Source organism: Camelina sativa, chromosome 3 (genome assembly GCF_030686135.1).
Source record: "Camelina sativa cultivar CO46 ecotype springtype chromosome 3, ASM3068613v1".
NCBI classification, from domain to species: domain Eukaryota; kingdom Viridiplantae; phylum Streptophyta; class Magnoliopsida; order Brassicales; family Brassicaceae; genus Camelina; species Camelina sativa.
Window position 1 is genome coordinate 885,216 of NC_141882.1, and position 21,394 is coordinate 906,609.

The following is a 21,394-nucleotide window of genomic DNA, read 5'->3' on the forward strand; positions in this document are numbered from 1 at the left end:
TATTAATTTGAATTAGTTATATGGTAATCATTATTATTTACAAAAACATGAATATCTTATTGATATAAAAAAAAAATTGTGAAAAATGAAGAATTTTAGTGATGAGTTGTTATATTTTAATATTTAAGAAATATATTTCATGTTTTGCAATTTATTTGAATAAAAAATCTTATTCAAGGCAGCTGACAAGCAAATAAAAACAGAGCAAAAAAAAAAGATTCTTTTTTTTTTCTTTTCTTGTCTTTTATTTCTTGTTGATCTACTTAGATAACATAATATTAAATCTAAGAGACCATCTCTCTCTCCCACACTTAGAACCAAAAAAGAAAAACTTTCCATTGACATTGATGCAAAACATGAAGAATACAAAAGGTTACAAAATATTAAAACAATGCAAGGATTGAATCTGAGAAATTACAGATACAGATACAGATACAGATACAGATACAGATGGGGCTGTAAATACTAATATGCCCAGCTTCTGCTATTTTCAATGAGTTTTCAAAAAGAAACAAAAAAACGGCCGCAAAAAAATACCATACTGTACACAGTACACACACTCCCCTGTAAAGCTTGTAATCTTCCCATCTATTTACACAAATTCTCAAACAAAACCTTCTCTCCTTCTCCTTCTCAAACTTGAAAACTCACCAGCAAAACAGAGTTGAGAGTGGCTCGCTATGCTCACTTTCTCCTAACCTGCAAGCCAGTGATGTATAAGAGACGCACCACCAGAGCCAACCCTTTGTTCAGACTTTGGTCTTGCTTTCTCCTATGTGGTTTAAGTTCTCTGGCCAGCTCTTTCGGTTCTAGCCAAAGAAACCAAAAGGGGAATGACTGGTCTCTGCTTTAGATTCTAAAACTATGAAGCCTGTTTCAATGAAGCTTGTTTCAATGAAGCCTGTTTCAATGAAGCCTGTTTCAATGAAGCTCTTAATGTCTCATCTGGTAGTGTCCATGAAAGCAACTGTCCTGCTGAATCACCGCTTAGTAACTGCTTTAGGTCGCTCGTGAGATAGAGAGCGGTGACCGGTTGCTTATGGAATTTCAACACCTTGTGTAGAATCAACTTGTACTCTGGCACTTGATCACCCAAATTCAGACCTCCTGTTCTGTTGCTACTACTTGTTTTGCTCTCGGCACTCACCGGATCAGTACAATGTATCATCCGCCATACTTTAACTGCTCCACTCTGATGACCAGTTACATACCAGCTTGTTTCAAGCCAGTCGGAAGATGTTGAGCCTGTTACTGATAATACCGAATCAGATGGTAACTGTGAGGTGTTAGCCACAGCAAGGCAATCACCGTTGATGCTCCAAACCGCAAGGACAGTTCCAGCCGCAGTTGCAATTTCCCCAGTAAGGTCGTTTATGTAGATTGCTGAAATGGGAACTGGGAAGTCAGGAAGCTGCCTCACAAAACTCAATGAACTGAGATCCCATATGATGACTGTACAGTCATCTGACCCGCTTGCAATCATCATGTACGGTTGGCTTACACGTAGACATGTAACTTTAGCTGTGTGGGCACATAGGGCTTTCTCTAATCGTAAACGCCGGGAACCACGGGGACCATCCTTGCTTACTCTCCACACGCACACTAAACCATCCTCTGCTCCAGTGACCACAATGCGCCCATCGTGACTAACACCAGCACACTGGATCTGGTTGCTTTCATGGAGATTTTCATGGGTTGATAGCAGTTTGTCCTGATCATAGCTCATAAATCTCAAACTCCTGTCTGGGAAGCCCCATGTTATGTATTTTGTATATCCCCTAGGTTTCAAGAAACAGTTGGCTCCGGCAACGAGAACCTTGTCGTGGAAAGTAATTATCTGGCTTATAGAAGATGAGCATTTACGTGTTTCGTGAGGAACTAGATGCATCGAGTGTTTCAGAGGGTGAAGAGGAATTTTCCTGTCTGTCCTTCTTTTGACATGAGCTTTCGGGAATAGTTGCTTCGGAGTTTGCCCAAAATGATTAATCTGCGCTAGTATGGAAGCTTTCATTGCAGGGTCGGTAACTGCATCAATATCAACATTTCCCTCGTATGTGTAATGATAGAAAACATTCACAGCATCTTCTGCAGCCTGAGAATAAATATTTCAGAACAGGTAAAAGAAAGTGAATAACATTACAATAATTTGATTTCTGCATTCTACTTGACTAGCAGCAAAAGGAAAACATAGTGTAATGTACCTTTCCTCTCTGTTTGTACCCAAAGATGAGATCTATCCAATGATGCAAATTCTCTGAGACATAATCTGACTCCAACGCTTCTCTGTGTTTGAGGATAAACTCACGTACACTACCTCTAGCCCATGGAGGTAAAAAGACATCACCAACCTGAAATTATGCAGGAAATATAAGTATATAAACTCAACATGAAAGGAGCAATCAAACACAATGGAAAGACCTTGAACTGACACAAACCTTCTCTCCTGATTGTTTTTCACCCAAATCAAGGCTGAATCTATTTTCCAAAAACTCAGGCATGTAGAAGAATTCAGGAATTAGTTCTTTAACGTCTGAAGTATTTCCCTTTCCTGCTGCACTTAGCCAAGTATCTTTAATACTATTAAAGAGTCTATCAGCATGATCAAACTGACCGCCCTGCAGCTTCTGATTTTCAGCACTGAATGGCGGGAGGCGAATAAGGTAAAACAGAACAATTCCCGCACTTGAATAGTGAGAACCATAATGAAATTTTGGAACCTCGGGATCATCCCAGCTCTCATATCTGCAATCAAGCAGAAGAAAAAGAATGCATGATAAGCAAAGATTATATACAACTATGCTATCATAAAGCCGTAGCTAGTTAACAAGAAATTATTGACGTATGGCAAAGAAAACAAGGGAAACATGCACTATACAAAGGTTAAATGCACATCACAAACCGTTTTCTAAATTCTTCTTCTCCTTCAGGTGTCTGGCAACCCATTGGTTTGTGAAGCTTGCGGAATGTTTTTGGATCTGACAAATCAAGGCTCTCGCTATCATAATCTGCTAGAACCCATGGAAATACAGGATACTGTGTTAGATCACTGTATCCACGTCCTGCTAAGGTATTGAGATGCATTAGGTATTGGAAATTGCTGATTTCTCCATTTTGCCATCTTTTCGAGAAAGACTTCGCCATTAATTTGAAAAGGCGGCTTCCCTCGTTACTTTCCTGTTTAGCTAAACCTGAAATGGTTGTGTCGAGCCTAGGAAAAAATAAAAAATAAAAAATTACACTTCTGCAGATCAATGAAGACAGAAAATCTCATCCAAAATAACTAGCCACATGAGTACTACGGTCAAGAAACTGAAGACAATCCAAGGATGCTAGCAAACTAACTAACAAAGAATAGAAGTCTTAACCATAGTCAAACTAAGCTTTGAAAAAGAGACCCACCCATGCTAACTCATGCAAGTAAATTGACAATTTTATTCATTTTACTAGACAAATATAAACAGCTATAACATGTAAAAAAGAAACAAAAGCATTATGTTCAATCCAGTGGAGAGGAATAAAGAAACAAGATGAAAAGAACGATGATACCGTACATGCTGTTCCTTGGAAGATTCATGGCAACCAGATTTTTGAAAACTTCTTCCCTCTCTTTCTTGTGGAACACGAGGAGATCATTACATCCATCCATGCTAAATATCTCAATAGCAACCGGACGGAGCTGGTAATCACGTTTCAAAATTTCATGAACATTATTAAGCTTCCACATACGCCAAGGATGCGGCAAGTTACCAGTCATGCACATTTTTTCTTTTCCCCAAGCACCACCACCATATGCCCATGCTCTTCCACCAACTGCTCCTGTTTTCACTGTTGTAGTCCATGATGTGCTAGACTTGGAATGGAAATCCGAGCTTCCAGAGACGTCTTTTTTCACACCCAATGCTTGATCAATAACGGATAACTCATCTTCGCATTCCTTCTCACAAATACACCCATCTTCGTCAATATAAAAGTTTTCTATCACATAGAGACAGAATTCCCCTATTAAGAAGATTCCGTCATGCTTGTCGAGATCAACAACTCTCTCACAATTGTATCTGAACCTAATCTTTTCAAGATGGTCCAGATATGGTCTAATCAAATACTCACCATCATCGTTCAGTTCCTTCTCAGATTTTTCCTCTGGGCCATTAGTTTCATCCATTTTAGCAGAAGATGAATGTCTTGGAGAGCCATTCTCAGATTTCACATGTGTGTTGTCTGTTACGGGCACAGAAGCTGTACTAGATTTTCCACCAAAATCAAGAGCAGAATGAAGACTTGCTTCGTTTGTACTGCTAGCTCTATCATCATTCCATCCATTTCTGGCAGAAGAGACATCTTTAAAATCATCAGACTCTTTCAAAAATGACTCATCATAAAGTTCACTGAGCAGGAAAGCTGGTTCGGAATCTGTGTCAGAAATAACTGGTCCATCTTCATTTTTGGCTTTGGGAAGCTCAATTTCCCCAAGTTCCAACTTTCCGTCAAGAACATTCTGGATGCTATCAATCTTTAGCTTACATCGTTCAAGCTTTTTGCGCATTCTGTATGGACCTTCAATAGGACAGAGCTGCCATTCGGGATCTTCAGCCCCTTTGGATTTGCGCATTGGGAATATCCCACGCTCATGTACAAGCTGCTGGAGATGAGTTTGCCACTCACTCTCAGCATGAAGTATCCAACCATATTTGTTTTGCCGAACTACTCTAAGCTCAGTAGACATGGCATCACGCAATACTTCTAGCGCATATCTCCGTTCATTCAACTGATCCCAATGTTTTAGGTCTAACTTCGACATATCTCGTGATTTTCTTCCCATCTCTCTCTTCCGACGACCTTCCATGCCCTTTATCCTGACACCGGGAAATTTTGCCGAGCCAGCTATGTACTGTACCCACATAATTGCAGCACACTGCTCCAGTACTTTGTTAATAATCTTATCGGAGCTTTCAAGCCACTTAAAGAATTCAGGTAGATTTCCAGTCAACAACTTATCAAAACCTCCATGTAGAACATCAAAATTTTGTCCTTGGTTTGGTTTAGTGACAAGCAAATCCTCAAGGGCAGATCTTCGGTGTACTAGCAAATATTTGACAATATCAAGTGACATATTTTGCACACTCTTTCTCTGGTCAATGAGCAGGGAGATTAAATTCACACACAAACAGCAATTCAAATCAGTGTCAAGGTTGCTTGGGCAGAATATGATTCTCCTGTTTGCCACCAACAACTGCAAAACTGTTGAGATGTCAATCCCAGATTCATCAGTAGCTGGATTTGGAGATGGCCTCTTCTTAGATTCAACAAGCAAACCCAGTTGGGATAGTAGGCCCTCCTCTCCGATAGTTGTCAAGAACGATGGCAGGAAACAATATAATACCATTCTATTTGTGTTTTTCAAGATTGAGTGCACATAAGCATCAAGTTGCCTCGTTGCTCTTCCAAGGGATAACAGACCTTTCCCTGAAGGAGTGACTTCTTCAACCCTACCATCTTTGTTAGCTAATTGGAGCATCGATAGCAAGAACTCTAGAGCCCTAAGAACACCAGTGGGTTGAGAAAATGCACCCATATAAACACGATCCACTATCATCCAGCAAAATGCATCCAAATTCGCAGACCATTTGGCCTTGTCCAGTTTTTTCTCGTCCTCTTCATCATCACGCAAGAGACGCCTTTCAAGATAGTTCATGACCCTGCTAAGGCATAAGCCTTGAAAGACCAGCACACTTTCAGGATCAACATAGAAAGGAACCATTTCCAATACGCTTTCCAGAATAGGGACTGCTTTAATCTGTTCAGTCACTAAGTCAGCCAGTGCCTCTGCCATAAAATCTAACACGGCACTCGCTCCAGCAGAACAAGGTCCGCCACCATACCCTGTTTCATCTGTTTCAAGGAGAAGTTTTGGACTAACTGTGAAGAATGCATTGGCAGCTGAAGATCCTTGGGTGCCTGGCTTTCGCTCTGAAGATGCATCAACTTCATTAACAGAGGCATATGATTCAAGAGAAGGCGAACCAAAGGTAGAACTTTTAGATTCGTTATAGTTAGAGCCTAGCCAGGATGCAAGTGCAACAACCGGTGATGGTGATGGAGTGAATGAGACTTTAAGACTTGATTTTTCAGATAAAAGGGGAGACTCGATCATAGGGAAAGATGCAGAGCTCTGAGAATCTGTTGCCTGAACTTGACTTGTATTACCTTTAAAATCTTGAAAGTCCCTTTCATTGGAAGCTGATACAGGGCCGACATGACTATCATCTTGTTTTTTAACATCTTCAACACCTTGAAATAATCTACTTGAGTCCTGTGGTGGTGGTGTAAAAATGTTCTCCATCTTATCATTAACCACATAATTTGCAGGTAAAGACATGTCTTCTGAACTAAGACTGACCTGCCCTTGAGGGAAGCTTCCAGCACTGATTGAGGTTTTAGTAGACTGATCCTGGTCATGTGGCAAGCTAGAAAGAGTTCCTTGTGAGCCGCTGTCGTCGCCATCATTTATATGCTTCTCTTCTGCCTTCACAGAGAGCTGTTTCGCCATCTTCACAGCATAACCAGCCCTACATCACAAAATAGCCTTTAGGCACAGGTTATGCAAATAAACATCTTGATGGTCACAATAAATCCAAAATGAAAATACCCTCCGACATTGAGCACGTCATGATAAATAAAACAAAATACTGTTCACATATAGTCTATTCAACGAAGATAAAATCTATGCAGAAAAATCCCAAAACCTAAGAACATCATCAATATTTGGTAGGAGGTTAAAAAAAATTTCAGTAGGTCTGTAATACCAACCTGACACAGGAAAAGTAAAGATCGGCACAATTTTCAACAAATTCTGCACGTCTGCAAACAGCAGAAAATTGAGGGCACATCTTTGCAAGGTCAACCATGAAACGGAGAACAGACGTCGCAGCAGCAGGAGCTGATGCTTCGCCGCCCATCAAACGTGCTGCGTACGTTTTGTGCATTAAAGCTTCCCCTTGAAGCTCCCCAGTCATCTCAGCCCCCTCTATAAGCTCTGCCACAAGACTAGCACTCACCTGAGAAAGATTTCCAGACTGGTGGGCGAGCATGGATTGCATGATCAACCTATCATAAGTAGATTTAGCCATTGCCACCACCGAATCCAACAGATCTATAAACTTTAACTCCACATGGCTTCCATCATTTGGCACTAGAGCATGAAAGTCTAACATTCGAACCTCCGGTAGTCTTGGATAAACAGGTTTCCCAAAGATCAAGCAGAACAATATGTAATATATGTCTGGGGAATCATAAAAGTTTTGAAGTACCCGCATCAGCCCCTGGTAACCTCCACTTGTTCGAAATTTAAGGGAAAAGTTCGGAGAAGAAGCAAGACAGACACCGAGAAGGGTCATGATCCACCTCATACTAGTAGGGTGCACAGCTTCATCGAGGAAGTATGTTATTAATTTTGACGAGACTATCTTATGCCACAGCTCTAGAAGTTCCTCTGCTTTAATGGTTACCTGGAGATCAATGAGCATTTCCAAAAGCATGTTTCTCACAATTACATGCTTTCCCATTAATTCACGCAATAATGAGCTTCGTGACTTCACTTCAGGGGGATTAAATGTCATAATCACAAACCTAACAACATCTTCAAGTTCAGAAGTCAGGAATCCATCTTCTAAGATGCATCCAAGCAGAACAACTAACTTCTCTAGGACCGGAACTTCCACATCACCTCTCTGAAGTGTCACTAACAAATGTTCTACCAGATTGATTCTGCGCAGAATCGTAAGATTGTGATTCCTGTACCAATGCATTGAAACCAAATTTTCCAGGAAACCAAGTAAAGCAATCTGGATGGAAACAGGGGATGTTACCCAAAGGGTCCAGTCCAGGAGGACATGTTCAACCATATCGGCGTTGGATAAGACAATGCAGTTTGAAGTTTCAACAGGCATATCTGTTTCTAGCTCAGAGAGATGGCTAAATGAATCCTTGGGAACAGAAAAGTCATCCATATCCCCATGAGACCCAACTGAGGAACTATCGTACCGGAATCTCGAAAGACCAAGATCCTCGTAGCTGTTCTCGAATATAGTCTCTGTAGGTGGCATACTAATATTACTCTGTCCAGCCTCCAACTTTTTTGGCTCTGAAAACAAAGCTTCGCATGCAGCAATTTGAAAAAAGATCTCCAAAGACTGCATATCAAACAGAGTCATTTTGGGACGCAAAAACAGAGCTAGTAAATGATATCCCCTGATGATTTGCATATCTTTCACATTCTGAGGGTTTTGATGAAGCGCACAGGAAAGTAATGAAAGAGCCATATGTAGCATATCTCTAGATTCGGCAGCCTCAACAAGCGCTAGAACAACAGTCATTCCTCCCACAGGGCGGATAGTATCACCGATCACACTTTGTCTGCAGATAGATACATTTCCCATCAGACGCCCAAAACGTGGTATTCCTGAACCATTTGAAAAACAAGAATGAATCAAATTATGAAATCCATTCAGATGAAAATTTAAAATAAGAACAAGAATGTTAAAACCACTATATACCTCCAATTGGAGAAGCAGCTGCCGACAATGGGTCAACCAGATTGAGGAGAGAAAAATTTCCAGACGCACGGATGAACTCCGAGCATGTTCCATCAAATGCAAAAATCAGTTTTTTGCCAGGTAACTGAAAGGCAAGATTACCTAATCTCTCAAGATCCCAGACAATTCCACTGCCATCTGCCTTAGAGTCTCCTTGTCTATTGCTTCCATCAAACTTTTGTCCATTCGATGATGAGGTCATGTCAGTGTCTAATGAGTCCAGAATAGCCATGCTGCCCCCACCACAAGCCTGATTAGGCACAAAGCGTAAGAGGTCTGCATCCTGGTAAAGACCTTTGTACCCTCTACCAAGTATGTACATGAAACCAATGCAACCTGATGTGAGCACCTCCTCAAAAAGATAACATGACCGTGTTTTCCATGTCAGATCACTAACTCTAGCACAAGTAGCTGGAGTTCCAACTGTTACTTGCAAAGATTTTCCAACAGGCGAAGGAGAGTACCCCAATTTACCCGTGTGCCTTAGTTTTCCATCAAGATAGACATATGCAACACTAGCCTGGAAGAGTCCAGCAAGAGCATTTGGTTTACTATGAACAACAGCAAGGTGATGCCACCTGCCCTCCTCAATTTCCAATCCAGAAAACGACAAATAATGTGAATTGCTAGTGGCAAGGGTCAGAACACCATCCTCCTGAAAGTAAAGTTCTGCATAGAATGGACTTTCATTGCTTACAGCACCAACAGAAAACATCCGGAAGATGTTTTGTTCGTGTTGCTGTGCACTTGAAATATACGTCTTTGATGAACCGCCAACTTTGGAGGCTTCTGATTCTTTTCCTTGGGTTGTTAAAAAATTACGAAACTGGAACCAACAAACAAATGAATAACCAGCGGCAGGAGGCCAAGATCTTTCTCCCAGTGACACCTGGACAGAAGCATGCCCAGTTTTGCTCATATCCATTTCTACAAAAGGAGCCAGAGATAGATGTTCCAAGGCTGTGTCTTCCATGAGAATTAGCTTTTCCATCATGCCAACTATTGCATGACCTGAATTCAAAATCCTCATTTGCAAAGCATATCTAAACAGCATTCGGAGCTCAGATGGGGACAATCTACACACACAAAAACTTTTTTAGAAAAACAAAAACAGTAACGTTGGAAATATATATTAAATTTAGAAATAATGCAGGACGTTCTTTACCTGTACGCTCCAAGAATTTCCACAATCTTCAAAGCATAAGAAAGAAATGGAGATGAACCGGCAAGAAAGGGGTAAATGATCTCCAACAAAAGTTCCACGCAACCTATTAAATTATAAGTCATGACAAGATAGAGATGGGTTAAGAGAGGATAAAAGGGAAAAACTAACAGCGATAGGGATCATAATATTGATTAAAGAATAAACCCCAGAGGAGCAGTGAGGCATGGTTCTTACCAATTGATGTGAGGTTTTCCTGATTGAATGGACTGGCACGTGCAAGACTTTCCAGAAGTTTCAAAAGTTCTAGCTGAATTTTTGGACTAAAAAGCAACAATGAACGGATTAGAACTCTGACAGCACCTGGATTGTAAATTCTCTCCTTTTCAGGATTGAACTGGCCCGATGGGGTTGATACAATAAACGTTGCTTTTTCGCTCTCCGGTATAGTAGCAAGGGCTGTTGACTCTGATGCTAAAAATGGTGGAAGAACCACTTCAAGTGCAAGTTCTAACAATAGCTGTATAACCTGCCTTTCCAACTCAACACACAGCAATCCAGACTCCACCAAAAGTTCATAAAATGTCTGAGACGTTATAACAGCGTGCAGTTTCATCCTATTAACAGCGTTCTCACAGACTGCAGCTGTCATAAGGCGAAATAGATATTTAAACAATTTGATGTAAACCGTCAAATCAGACTCATCCATGTGCTCTCTTTTTCCTCGAAAAGTATGAAGGGTCGTCAATAAAAGAGAGAAACCAGTGGCTTCGCCGAAGACTCTTTGGGCAGAGCCATTGACACCAACAATACGCCATAGAGCACCCATTGTATCACATTTGGCATCATCATGAAGCTTGTATTGATGGCCAGAAATACCAGTGACCATTCCACTTTTCAACAAATCGACAACAGCTCCTAATTCGTCATGATGGACCTGGTTGGAGAGTAAGCAAGAAAATTAAGTATGTTCCCCAATTACGCAAAGGAAATACCCGTACTGGCATTAATGTAACCTAACACATCTACTTTGCAATAAAACTGACTGTTGCATAGTTGATTCAAGAAAAAGAGGTTACCTGTTTAGAGTCTTCTGTGATTAGACATGATAAGATCCTCAAAACGCCTGTTCGATGGGCATCAGATATCAAGAAAGGAAGAATAATCGCCACGCCATTGGCCGCACGAAAAGATGCCTGATTAGCCTCAGCTTTCTTTAACAAAGCGATCATACAATCCCAACCAACAGTAATAGTGTTGTCAACTTCAAATACAGGTAACTTTCCTGACCCAGATTCCATCAACTTTGGTGACGAAATAATGGCATCTTTAGTATCTAAGTGCATTTTGAAGCTACCTGAGCTAGGCTTCCAATCAGAATGATTAGGCACTCCACTATACTGATCTGGACCCATAAGAAGCTTGTGCTGCTTTAAATCATCCTGTAAGACTTCCAAAACACCAACTTCACGTAGGACTTTCTTATATTGTTGATCAAAAGATATGAGCTTCACAAAGAAAGAAAGTATGGTGTGCTTCAACTGAGATGTAATTGGCTGTTGCAATAAGCAACAAAGTGACAACAATTCTTGCTCTGGAACACAATTCACAACTGTGACAGCATATTCCAGAATTTTGAGTATTATATCTTGCAGCGAGGAAGGAAAACCAGCCATGTTGAGGACAAGTAATGGAACGGTTCTTAATTCCTGACACAATCTGTAGTTTTCCACGTGGCTCGAGAATATCTTAAACATTCTATTCAATACTTCTGCCTGAAGATCCTTATTCTCTGCCTTCAGGAAGATATCTTGCAGCATTTGGACAGCTTCCAGGTCTTTAACTTTACCACTTCCCTGTTCCCATGTCTCGTCATATATGCTGTCAACAGATGAAGTTCGACTTCTGTTATGCCCAGTTGGCTTTGTTTGGGATGACCGTGAGGCCCTCCCTACAGATGGCTCAGCTGGACCAGTCTGAGCCAGGGTGACTAGAACATCAAGCAATCTTGACAACGATGGAGCAAAGTTTTGTGAAGAAATATCAGCATTTTCCCTACTGCTCGTATTTTCTCCATCAGGAACCACTTCAGAGCCATCTGAACCACTATCTTGATTCATAGATGAACGACTCGGATTTTTTGGCAAGGAAGATAGAATCAGGGCAAACTGAACAAGAAAGTGGTAACCGTGTGCATTACGTATGTCCTCCCTCAGCCTAACACCACCAGCCTCTACAAAGTCAAATTTGAAAAAGATTAGTAGCCATAATCAGAACAGCTTCCGCTTACATGTCCATATATAAACATGTGACTGCTGAATGTTCTACAATCACGTTGCATTTTCTTCATACGTACATAACATATATAGAGCTCTGTAGATCATATTTACCAGGTCTGTACGATAGTTCCACACATTCAAGTAACAAATCCACAATGCCCATAGTGTAGGCAGAGTCACCACAATTTGGATCAAAATCTTTGACAGCCATCAAGAGCACCTTAATCTGCACGAGAACTCAAAAAACCTCAATGGCTAGTTGTACTTATCACTTTGCAACACTAAGCTTCTGAAGAAACAAAAATTATGCATACAACAAGTAATTATCATTTGCTTTTATCCTGAAATCAACATAAGTTCCTGCTAACCAAGTTCTTTACCACCAAAAAAAATCTCACATAGTTTCAACATTAGAAAGAAAGAACAACCCCAAGGTCAGCTTATAAGCATGCATGATAATCAATATACTACACTCAAGCAGTCTGCATAGTTCACTGGCATACCAGATGGTGCTTGCGTATGTATCTTGCTGTGCTGCCATTGTCATTGACAAGTAGAAGTCCAAGGATCTGGAAGAGACACGAAAGGGTGTCAAGTGAAACTATAAATTTCAGATTATTAAATCCAGTTTCAATCGTCTATCTAGAAAGCCGGTCACAAATAATTTCGGTTTAGCATGATACTCTCAAACAGATGTGCGAAAAATACCTGCATTGCATGTCTGTGAAGCTGTATGTTGTGGAGGGGAACTAGACCTTCTTTATATTGAGAGAAAACTGTAACGGAGCCATTGGCAACCATATTGAAAAGCGACTCAAGAGAGTCATCTTCGATCAAACTTTGAGCAGCAGAAGGATTGCTTGCTAATGCTTTCATGATATGGACAACACTACCCTCCACCTATAAGAATGAAGGGACACAAAGTATTTTTTAAACTGATCAAGGATTTGTGTAGTATAAATTTGGTTGTCAATATCCAGCTCAAAACAATGTCGAAAAACATATATAGTATTCTTAAGATTTGGAATGAATTATTGAAACAGAACCTCAAGTCGTCTAGTATGTAGAACTCTGTATCCAGCATCTTTTTCCGCTGATACCTCTTCCAAATCAGCAGTTATTTTACTTTTACCTAATTCATCATATGCTAGAAGTGCACTGAGAACGTGTATTAGACAAGAGAATATCCCAGAATCCAGTAGTGATTGTTTGTCGATAGGCTGAAAAGAAAACATAAGAGGTTGCGTTAAGGAGGCAACACAATATACTAGGCCTAAAACCATACAAGAGTTAGCATCATGGACGACGAGAAATAGAGCTTTGCAATCTTTGATGGAGTGTGTAAACTGGAAGACAGGTTAAAGTCAAAAAAGTACCCCAGATACAAGTACTTCAACAGCTGTTAAGAGGTTTGCACCAGGACTAAATCCCTCCTGTAGGAAGAAATCATGGATTAAAAAATAGAGAAGAGAGGGTGACATGTCAAGATGCACAATATTCAGAAAGAAAAGGCGCACCTTGGTGACATCTGAAAAGAACTTTAATACTTTCTCTACATCCAGTGACCTTGTCTTGCTACCGATCTTCAACTTTTCAATATCTGTCACAAATGCTCTCCCAATGACAAAAGAGAATATATGTGTTTCTACTAACCTGCAATTAAAATTAATCTCTCAATATTGGTGATTATACCATATCTGACCTACAAAAATAGAATATGAGGTACGGAAGAAGACTCGCTAGACAGGGAAAGAACATACAAGTTGAGAAACATATAAAAATTCACATCATGGGAAGACTGGGAGACACTCGGAAACAACAAACCCTACTTCAACGTCTATCCAACCAAAAAGGGGAAAAGACTAGAAACAGCTTACATAGTAACTAACTGATCTACATTTGCGTGCCGCTTCACTAATCTACAAAATGTATCCACGGTCAGATTCAAGGAGGCCTCCTTCTCCTGCATGACATATGGACGATTAGCACTGATAAATTGCAGGTCTTTTGTATGCCCATCCAATATAGAAAATACAAGAAGAGATTCCGCGAAAATGACTAAAGCGTATACAAGAGTATAGATTATCAAAGTAAGAACCTTTTCAGAGCTTGATGAACGGAACTCTTCCCATAATCTCTTGAAGTCCAGTTCCAACTCATGGTTATCCCTGCTTTTTGAGAGGAGTAGAGAGAGGATCAACAATTGCTTTACACCAACAGAGATCAGTCAACAGAATTACAGAATCCAATACCAAAGTGTAGCAGCTGACAGCTTCTCAGGCTATATTTGCGTTTCAATTAAACATGTAAAAAAAATGAGTTTACATGAACGAAGCAGCAGTCTTCCAAAACATCCTATCACAAATAACTAGCACCACAGATGTTGCAATAAAGCAATCTAAAAGAGACTTAGTTGAAATTGATCACTTATAAAGCAACCTAAAAGAGAAACAAACAATGGAAACTCTGGTCCCCAAACAAACAGAAAAGCAAAGTCAGGAAACTATAACAATCGGAAAAAAAAAACCCACAACCTAGATCAAGCAAAGCAAGAAGAGAAGAGTGTACCTCGAAGGAGAAGAGTTGAAGACATATTGAGAAGAGGAGGAGGGGTTGTAAGTGGAAGAAGGAGGAGAGGAAGAAGACGGCGGAGTAGTTAGGTCAACGGCGAAGGGGTCGGTGTCAGAGGATTGAGCTAATCCAACCTTCGACTTGATGTCCTTAAGCAATGTTGCCCATTTCATCGTTGTCCTTTTCGATCCCAGAAACTTTCATCCGACGACCTCACCAGACCAGACCCTGACTCGGTCACGAAAACACGACCCACCCCAGATCCGAGTCGTCGATCAGAATTAGAACAACAACCCAAAAAAAATGCGATCAACCCAAAACTCTCATCACCGTTCTCACCAGAAGAAAACAAAAAGCAAAAACAATCCTTAAAATGAGGAGAGTTCGAATTAAAGAAACAAAGAAGAACCCAAACAAACAAACAAACAAAAAAAGACTCTTTTTTTTTTTAAGATCAAATTGAGCTGATACAATGCATCAAATTAGGGTTTCGTAGCAAGAAGAAAGATCTAAGATCCAAAATTTTCAAATCGTGAACTTTTTTTTTTAACCCCTAGAGCCCTCCACAAACACTTCAAAAATCCTTTTTTTTTTTTTCCTCCACGAGAATGAACAAAAACCAATTTTGACGACAAACAAAAAAAAACGCGATTTTGTTTTTTTTTTTGTTCTCTTAATTAAAATTTAAATTAACAGATTTAATCAAATATCTCCTTCTCTTTTTTTTTTTGTTTTTTGTTTCCTTTTGTGTTCTTTTGAGTTGACGGCGTCTCTCTCCGTCCGCGCCTTGTTTCTCGCTCAAGTCGTCGTCTCACTTTCTCTCTCCAAAACACGATATTGTCCAGTTTTGTTACTTTATCAGCCCTCGTATTTTTGATTTTTTATTATTTTTCACTCACTATAATATTTCGTTCACTATTTTGACCCCCAAAAACAGTCTTGCATTGCAACTACCAACTAAATTTTGTAGACCAAAGAAATGGCGCAGACAAATGTGATACAAGAATTATAAACTACGCACACTTGAACACATTTGACATTTCATTCGTGAAAATAACAAAGGTTGACTCGTTCTTTTCTATCTTTTTTATATATAATATAGTTGTATGACTATACTTATATACAAAATTACAAATTGTCAAAATAAAGATGTTTAGACATACACATTAGGATATTTTTCAAAACAGAGTTAAACAACTCTTTATGGAATACAACAAGTCTTAATTCTAAAGTTGACTTTTATCCTTTTACTTTATCCCAAAAGTGTTAAATTTTCTTTAAAATATTTTTTTACATATGTTTAAGATTTAAAATCAGGACCATGGATTAATTTATTGATCAGAAATTATATTTTTACTTTGGTAGTATCAAAGCCTACACAAGATAAGATTTTTTCAAAGTGGATTATGTATATAAATATAAATATAAGTCTTAAGATTGAAAAAAGAGAAAATAAAAATTTAGAAAATGAACCTCAAAAATGGGTGTGGATTAAAAAATAAAAAATAATGAGAGCTGAATCATAAATAATGAGAAAGATAAGGACCAAGAGGTCAAAGACCAATATATATAGTCTACTAACTCAATCGGAAGTAGAGCCCACGGGACGAGGATGCTACGTGCTCGTATAGGCCTTTCTGAGCGATTGCGAGACGTGATCCCCTCTTTGTAAGATTAAACAAACACTTTGGGACCAAAAAATAATATATACCACTAATTGTTCAATTTCAAAAGAAAAATCAATACAAACCTCAAAATCAGTGTAAGAACATGTAGCCAATACTAAAACAATATATCTAAGACATTTAAACATGCTTCATATTTCATGTCAATATTACAAGAAAACTAATTAGGGGAAATATATCACTGTTGTTGGTTAGGTCGTGGAGAGCAATGTTTTGAATAGACAACTATCTAACTTGGAAGTTTTCAAAATTAAAAGGAGTATTTAATTTGATCTAGTTTAATTTGCTCTATATAAGTGTGTATTTGCAGCTATTATATTAGTCGAGAGCAAATTGTGGTGTAGGTATTTAAAAACATAATGTAGAAGTCGCCTATATATATTAAACAAACAATAAATACTGGTAGTGGTGGTAAATATACAGTAGTCATCACACAAAAGTAGAAAATTTGGTGAAAAAGAAACCATATATTTGCAGAAAATCAAAGATATATAGAACTTGGTCAAGCATATGTGAAAATTATTTGATCTCTATTTTTCATGTTGCGTCGAAAACAATTTTTCCAACAATGATTAATAGATTTTCATGTGTCTGATTCCAGCAATATAGAAGGAAAATTGTGTGTGGCGATAATAGCAGGAAAAAAAAATAACAACGGCCGACAAAAAGCAGACAAAATTGTGGTCGGAAAATTAATATTTAATTACCTCGCTGATGTAAACTCTCTCGAGTTGCGACTAAATTTCAAATACAAGTAACAACAACGGGCATGTGAGGTTAAAAGTCCAAATGATCACTTCCTTTATTTTGTTAAAACCTAGTTTAATTAAGTAATCTTCTTTCAAACTAGGCCCATAAAAGCTCTATATGTAATGGGACACAAGTGTTTGATGAACTAGAAGGTTAACTTATAATTTTTCAAAAAGTGAAAAAAAACAATGCAGAAAAGTAATAATCCATTTTTCATGATTTGGTAGATTAATAGCATGATATCAAAATTGTAAAATGTTAACTGATCATTTACTATTCTAAAACCTGTTTGGTGTATCAAAATATACAATAGTGTTAATATTGGACATATTTAAACACATGTTATCGATTTCAGAATTATAATAGATAAGGTGTACACTATAATCAACAAAAACCGTTCCTTTTTTTCTCTTTGAGGTGATTTGTTTAGCGATCAAAGACAACTATTCTTTCTGTGGTTTTTCCAATCGATCGGCTTCGGCTCTGGCATTGATGCCACTCTTCTACTTACTAATCTAAATAGTTATTAGATTTTATTATAGGCATAATTTGTGTCATTTGTTTTAATCTTGCTTTCCTTCAGTGTCTCTCTGGTTTTAACTTTTCATAACGAGAATCTCGATTTTCAGATTTCAAATTAAATTTTGTTTCTGTCAACATTTCGACTAACCACTTCCCTTGAGTTAGTGTTGTGTCGCTTGCTTCACTGCTATCAACCACCATTCTCCTTCTATATTGGTTTCTGTTCTTGGTATGAAAGTCTAATTTTCAGCGGTTTCATATCAACCACTATTTCACCATGTCCGGCGATTTCTCCATGGTCGTGAGTCTGTTCAAACTAACATCTGATTTAGTTATGTGATTGTTCTCGGGCGTTAGTATGATCTAGTGCTGGCGTCCCGAAGTTTAACACAAATAGGTCGACCGGCACAAAAACCACCATGGAAGCAATATTTTAAACAGGACTTGGAGGACACTATTGAGAGAATCAGAAGATGGTTCACAGCATATGAACAAAAATTGGTTTTAAGTACAACCATAATCAATGATATCTCTTTCCATAAGAGAGTTTCGATCAATCTAAAAGTTATGCGATGCAACAGATGGATCGCTACTTATGATTTTCAAAAGCGTTAATGGTATTTCATTAATAAAAAGAAAATGATTGTCAAGCAAGCAAATCACATCAGATTGTAGAAAAATGACGAAGAAGATTAAGTATTTTCTTTATCGTATTTTCGTTATTTGTAATTTTATTGACAATCTTTTATACTCGGATTCATATCAATAAAGTGTTTTAGATGTTATAAAAAAAAAAAAAAAAAAAAGATAAGATGTACACAATAATGTGAAACGCGTCCAAATATATAACAAAATATATCAAAAATTGCATATGCTAAGTAAGATATTTAGAGGTTTATTGGATTCTAATTTTGAAGACTAATAACATTAAATTTTAACAGAGTTTAACAAAATCTTGATTTAATAACAAAATATTCTACGTAATAAGCTCTCGAAGCAAATTCCAACACAACGTCGAAGCAATAATGGAGTAACTTGTTATTGTCTTGATAGCCCTCTTCAGTTTGGCTGTTATTAGTGGTACGGTATCTTGTTGCATCTGTCAGCAGGCCGACGAGAAGAAACGAACAGTCACCACTACTAGCGATGGCGCGACAAGAAGTAAAGACGGTGGCTTCATGATTTTTCCAGTAGCAGCTATCTCCTCCGCGGATCACTGCGGTCATCATGTCCCCTCCGGTAATCACGGCTGCCATCACGGCGGTGGTTGTGATGGACATGGAGGAGAATGTGGCGGAGGAAGCGGAGGTTAACGATTCTTCCGCAATCTGCTTTAGTTTATGCCATTCGTAATTTTGTTTATAATACCATCGGCTAAACCCCGTTAAAAAAAATATAAATTCAAGTTACTCGACTGGGATTTTTATTATTATTGGTTAGTGCAAACGCTACAAAATATATTACATACCTACCTAACGCTTCCATATCTATGAAAACTTTGCATTTTCTTGATGTATCCATGGAAAAAAAAAGGTTGTCAATTGATAAGTAAAAGTTAGACGTAATAGTGGAGATCAAATGCATGTACGGTGGAATGAAATAAAGTGTAATTCATTGAATTTAGGATGCTTCCTCGTTGTTGAGGAGAGTTGTAATTCAACAGATGGATGATGATCGAACAAACTATCATCTGAAACGCGTCAATCATAATTGTGAAATAATACAGAAAAAAAAACCGTGTCATCACGAAACTTCAGAATTTTGTTCTTGTGGTGTAAAACAGATTATAATATGAATCACTAACTTAAAGACCCTGATTCTATAGAAAATCAAGAGGAGATATTGTGAGATATTATTATGTAAATATGTATTTTATGTAATTAAGGGAATTAGGTTAACTAGGTTTAACATTTTCTTCCTAAATAAACCATATGGGTAGTATATATATAACCACTCATATATTCCGATGGAAGTGAATACAATTCTTCCAACCCTAAAACTCTCTCATCTCTTTAACTTAACAGAGCCATCTAGAGACTTTTAGAGCCATCGTACGCCACGTGTCAAATCCTGGTGCCTTCAAGAACGTTCTCCTTTACTCTTCTTCTCTTAACTGCTTTTATAACTTCTAAAGTTCTATTTTTTTCTCAGCCTCGAAATCTCAAATTTTCTCGGGAAAAAAACGTTACGATCGAAACAAAAAAGGAAAAACAAATTCCGAAACTTGTTAATTCCTAGATCATCGTCTTCTTCTCCGGTTCCTTCCAGGATTCGAATATTCCCGCGTTCGTTTGATCAAGAACCCATTGTTTCGATTACAGTTTTACAGAATGCATAAGTGGAATCTTCCTTACCGGAAAGATGACGTGGAGACCGGCGCTGGTGGCGGTGAGAGAACTCTGTATCCGACGATGCTCGAGAGCCCCGAACTCCGATGGGGTTTCATCCGTAAAGTATATTCCATAATCGTCTTCCAGCTTTTAGCAACCATCGCCGTCGCCGCCACGGTGGTTTTCGTCCGTCCGATTGCCGTGTTCTTCGCCACCACTAGTGCCGGTCTTGCTCTCTGGATTGTTCTAATCATCACACCTCTTATAGGTAACCAAAAAATCTAAATTCAATTCGATGTTTTTTTTGATTTTAGGGTTTTGGTTTAATTTGTTATTGTTCTGTTTGGTTGCAGTAATGTGTCCTCTGTACTATTACCACCAGAAACATCCGGTGAATTACTTGCTTCTAGGGATCTTCACGGTGACTTTGGCTTTCGCCGTGGGATTAACGTGTGCTTTCACCAGTGGTAAGTCTTTCCTTGTCACACACTCAACTTCTCCTCCTTATTCCTTTCTTGTATTTCAAGCGACTTATTAGTTGATTTAAATCACACCACACGCTTCTATAATAGCCTGTATCTCCAACACATATATGGGCTGGTTTTGACTTTCCTCATACTCAATAATTGGTTCACTGATAGCTTAATGTTTCCATAGAAACCATTGATTTGTCTTTATAATACATTGGATAAACCACTTAGTAGTAAAACAGTGTATATAGTTTCAAATTATTCATTAAATTTTGGAATTTTGTTGCTGGAACAGGAAAAGTGATTCTTGAAGCAGCGATTTTAACGACAGTAGTGGTGCTTTCCTTAACCTTGTACACCTTTTGGGCGGCGAAGAAAGGATATGACTTCAATTTCCTCGGTCCATTTTTATTTGGTGCTCTCATCGTTCTCATGGTCTTTGCCCTTATTCAGGTAAGCAAAAACACTTCTTTTCCCTTACGTTTAATTTGCTTCTTTTAGTTTTAACATTGGAATGCTGCAAGAACTGAAAACTGAGCCTGATCGTGGGTTTTTTTTTTGTTTTTTGCAGATATTCTTTCCGTTGGGTCGGCTCTCAGTGATGATCTATGGTTGTTTAGCTGCGATAATATTCTGTGGGTACATAGTTTACGATACAGACAATCTCATCAAACGTTACAGTTACGATGAGTACATCTGGGCTGCAGTTTCGCTCTACTTGGATATTATCAACCTCTTCTTGGCTCTCCTTACCATTTTCAGAGCTGCCGAATGAAGCGTTTTTTAAGTCTCGATCAGTGTTATTATCACGTCCTCAAATATGTAAATCTTTGATACTATTTGTTAACAGAACCTCCTTTTTTTCTTTTCAGTATTCATAACATGGCAAGGTAACCTGTTTTAGTAACATTAGAACCTGCGCTTAAAGACCATATTCTGTCGTTTTAACACAACACAGCTATGTCTGCATCTGCAACGCAGCCGCAGAACAAACTTCTTAACCATTTCCAACATACAAATTTCTTTCAAACTCT

At 38.5% G+C, this 21,394-nt stretch overlaps 2 protein-coding genes across 3 annotated transcripts; one reads left to right on the top strand and one right to left on the bottom strand.

The window, feature by feature from the left end:
• Positions 1-323: 323 nt before the first annotated feature.
• On the bottom strand, positions 324-15,276 carry LOC104778538 (protein SPIRRIG). 2 transcript variants are annotated; one of them, XM_087507666.1, is made up of 20 exons: positions 14,601-15,276; positions 14,131-14,200; positions 13,910-13,995; positions 13,550-13,685; positions 13,409-13,465; positions 13,079-13,252; positions 12,741-12,932; positions 12,536-12,601; positions 12,144-12,258; positions 10,833-11,986; positions 9,991-10,690; positions 9,757-9,859; positions 8,553-9,667; positions 6,808-8,458; positions 6,398-6,566; positions 3,552-6,310; positions 2,900-3,208; positions 2,436-2,742; positions 2,202-2,348; positions 324-2,092 (listed from the first exon to the last, which is right to left on the bottom strand). In XM_087507666.1, exons 1-20 carry the CDS (start codon positions 14,774-14,776, stop codon positions 863-865), a joined length of 10,716 nt encoding a protein of 3,571 aa, XP_087363792.1. In that variant the 5' UTR covers positions 14,777-15,276; the 3' UTR covers positions 324-862. The 2 variants fall into 2 exon arrangements, with proteins under 2 accessions (XP_087363792.1, XP_087363791.1); XM_087507665.1 differs by having other exon boundaries at positions 3,552-6,566.
• A 4,422-nt stretch (positions 15,277-19,698) lies between these two features.
• Positions 19,699-21,313, top strand: LOC104760314 (protein LIFEGUARD 4-like). The gene is made up of 4 exons (XM_010483221.2): positions 19,699-20,158; positions 20,244-20,357; positions 20,656-20,813; positions 20,932-21,313. Exons 1-4 carry the CDS (start codon positions 19,891-19,893, stop codon positions 21,133-21,135), a joined length of 744 nt encoding a protein of 247 aa, XP_010481523.1. The 5' UTR covers positions 19,699-19,890; the 3' UTR covers positions 21,136-21,313.
• The last annotated feature ends 81 nt before the right edge of the window (positions 21,314-21,394 follow it).